We start from the raw sequence: 6,214 nt of genomic DNA, 5'->3' as shown, positions 1-6,214 counted from the left end.
GACGATTTCTGTCTCTCCAGATCCTGCCTTGTTCTCCCATCGCTGTTCCTCAGCGACTGCAGGGCCCGGGCAGGGCTGTTCCCTCTGCCCACAGCCTCGTGTCAGGCACAGAATCAGAGAATCACCAAACGGTTTGTTTGGAGGGACCTCCCCAGCTCCCCAGTGCCCCCCCTGCCATGAGCAGGGACATCTGCACCAGCTCAGGTTGCTCAGAGCCCCGTCCAGCCTGGCCTGGGATGTCTCCAGGGATGGTTCAGCCACCACCTCTCTGCCCAACCTGGGCCAGGCTCTCACCACCCTCAGGGCCGACAATTTCTACCTCACGTCCAGCCTGAATTTCCCATCCTGTAGTATAAAACCATCACCTTTTGTCCTATTGCAGCAGGCCCTGCTTAAAAGTCTGTCCCCATCTTTCCTCTCAGCCACTTTTGAGTCCAGAAAGGCCGCACTAAGGTCTCCCCGGAGCTTCTCTTCTCCAGCTGAACCCCCAACTCTCCCAGCCTGTCCTCCCAGCAGAGCTGGTCCAGCCTCGGGTCATTTCTGGGGCTCCTCTGGCCCCTCTCCAGCAGGTCCATGTGTGTCCTGTGCTGAGGACCCAGAGCCGGACCAGCCCTGCAGGGGTTCTCACCAGAGCGGAGCAGAGCGCTCTTTGTGATCCCCAGAGCCCAGGGTGTGGCTTTGGGGACACCCCCGGCCCCAAGTTGTGTGTCTCCGACCCCCCAGTGCAATCCGTGTGCATGCCAGCAGTGCCCAGACCCTTGGCCTTCCCCTCAGGCCTCGGAGGCCGCGGTTCCCCCCGAGGGCACGGCCAGGAGCTCTGATCCCCTCCGGGAGCACTCGCAGCCCCCCCATTCCCCACCGTGTCCGTCACGACTCCTCTGTGAGCCTGGACGAGGCTCTGAGCCTCTTCTGTCCCCGCAGCTCATGGCACGTCCCCTTCAGCCCCCTCCGGGTGCCCTCCCCTCCCCTGCCGGGGGGCTCAGGGTCCCTTCTGTCCCTCCCGGCACACTGAGGTCAGAGAAGAATCATTTGGGTTGGAAAAGCCCCTCAAGACCAACGAGTCCAACCGTTACCCCAGCCCTGCGATACCGAAAAGTCGGCAAAAAGACTCTTTAACGCAGTTTGGAAAGTGTTCCAAAGCAGCACTTTTATTACAGCGCACTCGGAGGATCGATCCTCTAACGGAGCGTGTGCGTGATTTGCACCTCTGGGGATTTATTCCGTACACCTAGTGCACATTCATTTGTCTCTACCAGTTAGTTAATGCCCTAAACATAACTGATTTACATAACCCCAGCCTTTGCTGGCAGTCCCTCTTTGGTATTCGAGGGTCTCCATCAGGGGTCTCTAGTTATCCCCTGTGCTCTTCGCGGCTGGCGCCCCCCCGGTGTCGGCTCCTTGGCCTGATTTCGTGAACAAGCGCGTTGTCACTTTGTGCTGCTGCTCGGCAAAAGTCACCCAGCTCTTTCTTCATTTAGTGGAACAATCCTCTTTCCCAGCTTGCAAGCCAAGGACATCCCGCTTTGCCTCATGTCCGGTCTCTATGGAGCTGTTGTTTCTCTGTTAGGTTTCTGTTACATTATGCCCAGTCTTGCTACATTATGCCCAGGGGTTTCTCAAAGATTTTTTTGCTCTTACCAGCACCTCAAGGGCTTTCTTGGTGTGAGGTGATCCCGCCACCCCTCTGGCCGCCATTTGGAGCCCTGAGGTGATTCTGGTGCCGCCATTTGGAGCCCTGAGGTGACTCTGGTGCCGCCATTTGGAGCCCTGAGGTCAGGGGCCCAAAACTGCCCCCAGGATTCGCGGTTTGGCCTCGCTGTGCCCAGCACGGCCCTCAGATCCCGTTCAGAAACTCCCTGAGCTGCAGCTTCTTTTCCCTCTGACCTCTTTGTGCTGGGAAGTGGCTCAAAAGCCAGAAGATGGCCAAGAGGAGACCCCTTGGAGCAGCCGGCCTGCGATGGCCGCCCCGCAGAGCAGGTGGGCGCTGCTGGTGTCCACAGCTCTGGAGCCGCCTCTGCCCAGGCGTGGGGGGTTTGTGCCTGTTTCTCTGCAGAAATCCAGGGGAACTGTGCCCCGCTCGCTAGTGCTGTGCCTCTAATTGCTGTGGGGCGTCATTAGCTCCTTTCCCCATCAAAGGCCTGGGCGTACGGCTGAAGGCTGTGGAGGCCAAAGGGTCTGAGCTTGGAAAAGAAAATTCCCCTTTGAAAATGCACCGTGGCCGCAAGGAAAATAACTTGTGCCTCGTGTGTGTGAGGTGAGCTGTGGGGTTTGTGCAGCTCACAGCACCCTGAGCTGCAGCATTTGCTGTCGGTTCATCAAGAGCCGTGAGCAGCGGCTGTGAGCGACACCCTGGAGCCCACATCCCCCTGTCTGGCCCGTGTGCGCAGGGAGGTGCTGAGCACGGGGACCCTCCCCGCCGGCCTCTGCCCCCCAGCGCCCTGTGACGTCACTGAGCCGCCCATGACGTCAGCAAATGCGGTCACTAGAGCTGGGGCGCTGGCCGGGCCCCGCACACACAGCGCTGGTGGAGCTGGTGGAGCTGGTGCTACTGGTGGAGCTGGTGATACTGGTGGAGCTGGTGATACTGGTAGAAGCTGGTGCTGCTGGTGGAGCTGGTGCTGCTGGTGGAGCTGGTGCTACTGGTGGAGCTGGTGCTACTGGTGCTGCTGGTGGAGCTGTTGCTGCTGGTGCTTCTGGTGAAGCTGGTGGAGCTGGTGCTGCTGGTGCTGGTTGTACTGGTGGTGCAGGTGCTCCCAGTGGAGCTGGTGCTGGTTGTACTGGTGTTGCTGGTGGAGCTGGTGCTGCTGGTGCTGGTTGTGCTGGTGGTGCAGGTGCTCCCAGTGGAGCTGGTAGAGCTGGTGCTGGTCGTACAGGTGAAGCTGGTGCTGGTGCTGCTGGTGGACCCTGTACCAGTGGTTGCTGGTGGTTCTGCTGAGCTGGTGGCGTTGGAGCTGGTGCTGCTGTAGTTGGTGCAGGTGGATCCGGTGCTGGTGGCGTTTGCTGCTGGTGGATCCGGTGCTGCCGGTGGTGGCTCAGCCCGCAGGCAGCTGCCCGTCCCTGCCGCTCCTCGGGTCGGCTCCTCCGTTGGCAGCGCCCGCCAGGCCCCGCAGGCAGCGCTCCCGGCAGCGGCCAGCGCAGCAGAGCACATCGCAGCGCCATGGAAAGGCTCTTGCGGTTCCTGCGGCGCAGGACGGCGCGGGTGACGCCTCTGATCCCCGGGAGCAGCGATGGCAACGAGCCCCAGCCGCAGGTTCGGGACGAGCTGTGGCTGGGAGAAGGCGCCAACGAGAGCAACAGCGCTGGGCCGGAGGTGAGTAACATCAGGGATTTTGGTGCAGAGTCTTCCTTCTAGGGCTATATTGCACGCTGATGCCAAATCTGACTTTTCCATGAGCAAAGCCTAACGCAGAGTTGTTGAAAACTCTTTATAATCTGACGTCAAGTTGGTCCCAGTTCCTCTGCTGCGAGTACGAAATGCTGCCACTCTCTCCTCTTTTGAGCTGGTCTCCTGAGTTCTGTCCCTTTGTGTTCTTTGGCTTTGAACAGGCAGAAGATGCCAGGGCCCCAGAATCGACAGCGGGGTCGGGTCCATCCTCTTTCTGCCGGATCCATGGAAGGTGTCACACATCAGAAAGTGTCGACGTGTGGTGGTTCCAGAGAGACTGTGAGCAACGGCTCCACGTGGACATGCGCGTGTCTGAGGTGCTGGAAGCCAACGGGCGCTTGGACGAGGAGCTGAACCAAGCCAAAACAAACGCTACACGTCTGGAAATAGAAGTGAACCTACTGAAAAAAGCCCTGGGGAAAAAGACGGTGGCTTTAAGAAGCACAACGGAAGAATTACGCCAGGCCCGGCAGCAGTCCCAGGAGTGGCAGGCTCTGTACTGTCAGCGGGATCAGGAGAGGAAAGATGCCGTCCAGAGGGCAGAAGGGCTGCAGGAACAAGTGGCCCAGCTGCAAGGTGAAAACCTTCAGCTCCGTCAGCAGCTGGGGGACGCGCAGAACAAGGCGGCCCAAGAACCACTGGTGAGTGACGCCTTCACGTGCCCGGCCGACATAGTAGAACAGGAGTGAGGTGAGCGCTGGCCGAGAATGACCCAGAGGAGAGCAGCTCCCGAGGCTCTCGGGCGCTTCCAACAACCAGCGGGTAGAACCCACGCGCCTGGGACTCCATCACCGGGCTTGGTTCTTTGTCCTGGTTTTGCTGGAATTGCGGAAGGTTCTGGCAAGCCTTGAGACACGCTTATAGACACATATGTGTGCAGAAAGGCTTGGGCATGCCTCGGTTTTCGTTTGTGTAGCAGAAGAGCAGCGTAAAGGTTGAGACACAGAGTTGGCTGTAGGGACCGTCACCTCCCATCACTGGAGAAAGGGCTGCAGCCCGACCACAGCACCTGCCTTGACATCCCGTTCGATTTTGGCACTATGTTGAGAAATGAGCAACAGCCCAGAAGGCAGAGTCTCGGCATCTGCTGAGAAGAACGTGCTGGGAAACAGATCTTCATGAAGAGACGACATTTCCTTGGTTGTCTTCCCTGGCCAAGGATGGCTGGGGATCATCAGCTGAGCAGATGCCATAGCAGATGAGATTTCTCCACTTTGCAATGACCTTAGAAAACAGATTTTGGTAGATTAAGCTGTAACTGAAAGTAAAAACGCCCATTTTGCCTTCTCACCTTTTTCTTTGTACCCGGTGACTTTGTTTCCCTAGAGAGAAGTGGGACGGCCGGCAGAAGCGTCACTGGCAGCTGGGCCACAGCAAGACGATTGCCTGAAGCAAGGGAACCCCCACTTGCAAGAGGACTTGGACAAGGTCAAGGCCAAGGTACACAGAGTCTGTGAACGTGTTCCTAGATTGGAGCTGTTCTTCTCCTTCAGTGACCGGAAGAGAAGAAAATCTGCTGAGAACAAGCACAGCAGAGATTTGTGTGAGGACATTCTGAGCTTCACCATCATTACAATTGTTTTCCAGCGGTTTTCACGGCTGTGATCTCCATCCAAACATCAGATTGGGTTTCACGGAGATTTTAGACCCCTCTGCCTAAGACAGATGTTGTTTTCCCCACATCCAGGTGTGTGAACTCTCCGCGCAGCTGGAGTTGCAGTCCCAAATATCTCTGCAGCTCAAAGCCACAATCCAGGAGCTGCAAGAGCTGGTGGCTCTTCTGCCACACGGCTTGGCCACTGCTGGGGGGGGTCAGACCCCAACAGCGCTTCGTGGGACCCGCCGTGAGCAGCCAAGGGAGGAGCAGCTGGAGCAGAGCAGGAGAGACCTGGATGCCAACGCGCAGAGAGCACGGAGCCTGCAGGACCTGAGCGATCGGCGACTCTGCCGTCGCGAGGCAAAGACTCTGGGCCAGAGCCGGGGACGGAGCGGGAGCCCGTCGCGCTCAGGTGAGCAGCTCCAGACGTGGTTCTGCAGCGCTCAGGCGGGGCAGGGGCTGCGGTTGGGTTTTGCTGGGGTGCCAGAGAGTGCAAGTCTTGTCTGTGCAATTCCTGGGCAGCTGGAGCCAGGAGAAAGACGTTCCTGGCTTGTCCTGCAGAGCACAGAGCACGTCCTGTTAGGTGGGCACCCAACTGACATGGGCTCTTGCTTCTTCTCTCCAGTCACCGCTGAACGTGGAACTGGATCTGCTGGGGATCCTCCCCAGCTACCTCCTGCTCTTCTGCCGAATGCAGATGAAGTCCGGGATCCCGCTTCCGGTGCAACACTGTCCGAGGTCGACAGTTTGGAAGAAGAATTGTTGGAGTGGTAGAAAGCGGTCATTAAAGCTCGCGAAGGTTCCTTTTCCGTGCCCGTCTGCTGTGCTTTCCCATGGCTGTCCCCTCCTGGGCCCCCCCAGCGCTGGGCTGAGCCGGGGGCAGCGGCTGGGGACAGCAAAGGCCCTGGAGCCCCCGCTGCCCTGCTCCCCCCGGGGGCTGTGGGGCCGCAGGGGCCGGCCCGGCTCTGGGGGGGCTGCCCAGGGCCCCTGCGCAGGCCTAGTCTGGCAACATTAGGCCTAGTCTTCTTACATTATGCCCAGGGGGTTCTCAAAGATTTTTGTTCCGCTTATTAACCCTTCTGGCTGCCATTTGGAGCCCTGAGGTGACTCTGGTGCCGCCATTTGGAGCCCTGAGGTCAGGGGCCCAAAACTGCCCCCAGGATTCGCGGTTTGGCCTCGCTGTGCCCAGCACGGCCCTCAGATCCTGTTCAGAAACTCCCTGAGCTGCAGCT

General features: G+C 58.9%; 1 protein-coding gene across 1 annotated transcript; it reads left to right on the top strand.

The window, feature by feature from the left end:
• The first annotated feature begins 1,957 nt into the window (after positions 1-1,957).
• On the top strand, positions 1,958-5,734 carry LOC135997581 (uncharacterized). Its single transcript, XM_065650284.1, has 8 exons — positions 1,958-2,024; positions 2,137-2,254; positions 2,388-2,478; positions 2,592-2,906; positions 3,092-3,310; positions 3,547-4,026; positions 4,712-5,394; positions 5,608-5,734. The coding sequence occupies exons 1-7, from the start codon at positions 1,958-1,960 to the stop codon at positions 4,988-4,990; spliced, it is 1,569 nt and encodes a 522-aa protein (XP_065506356.1). The 3' UTR covers positions 4,991-5,394; positions 5,608-5,734.
• Positions 5,735-6,214: the final 480 nt, after the last annotated feature.

Source organism: Caloenas nicobarica, chromosome 22 (assembly GCF_036013445.1).
Source record: "Caloenas nicobarica isolate bCalNic1 chromosome 22, bCalNic1.hap1, whole genome shotgun sequence".
Taxonomy (NCBI): domain Eukaryota; kingdom Metazoa; phylum Chordata; class Aves; order Columbiformes; family Columbidae; genus Caloenas; species Caloenas nicobarica.
The sequence above is the reverse complement of the archived record's forward strand: the minus strand, read 5'-3'. Positions and strand labels throughout refer to the sequence as shown.

Coding starts and splice junctions, on each gene's coding strand:
- LOC135997581 (XM_065650284.1), top strand. CDS start 1,958: ATGGCCGCCCCGCAGAGCAGGTGGGCGCTGCTGGTGTCCACAGCTCTG. Junction 2,255..2,387: donor TTGTGCCTCGTGTGTGTGAG/GTGAGCTGTGGG, acceptor CCGTGTGCGCAG/GGAGGTGCTGAGCACGGGGA. Junction 2,479..2,591: donor CCATGACGTCAGCAAATGCG/GTCACTAGAGCT, acceptor TGATACTGGTAG/AAGCTGGTGCTGCTGGTGGA.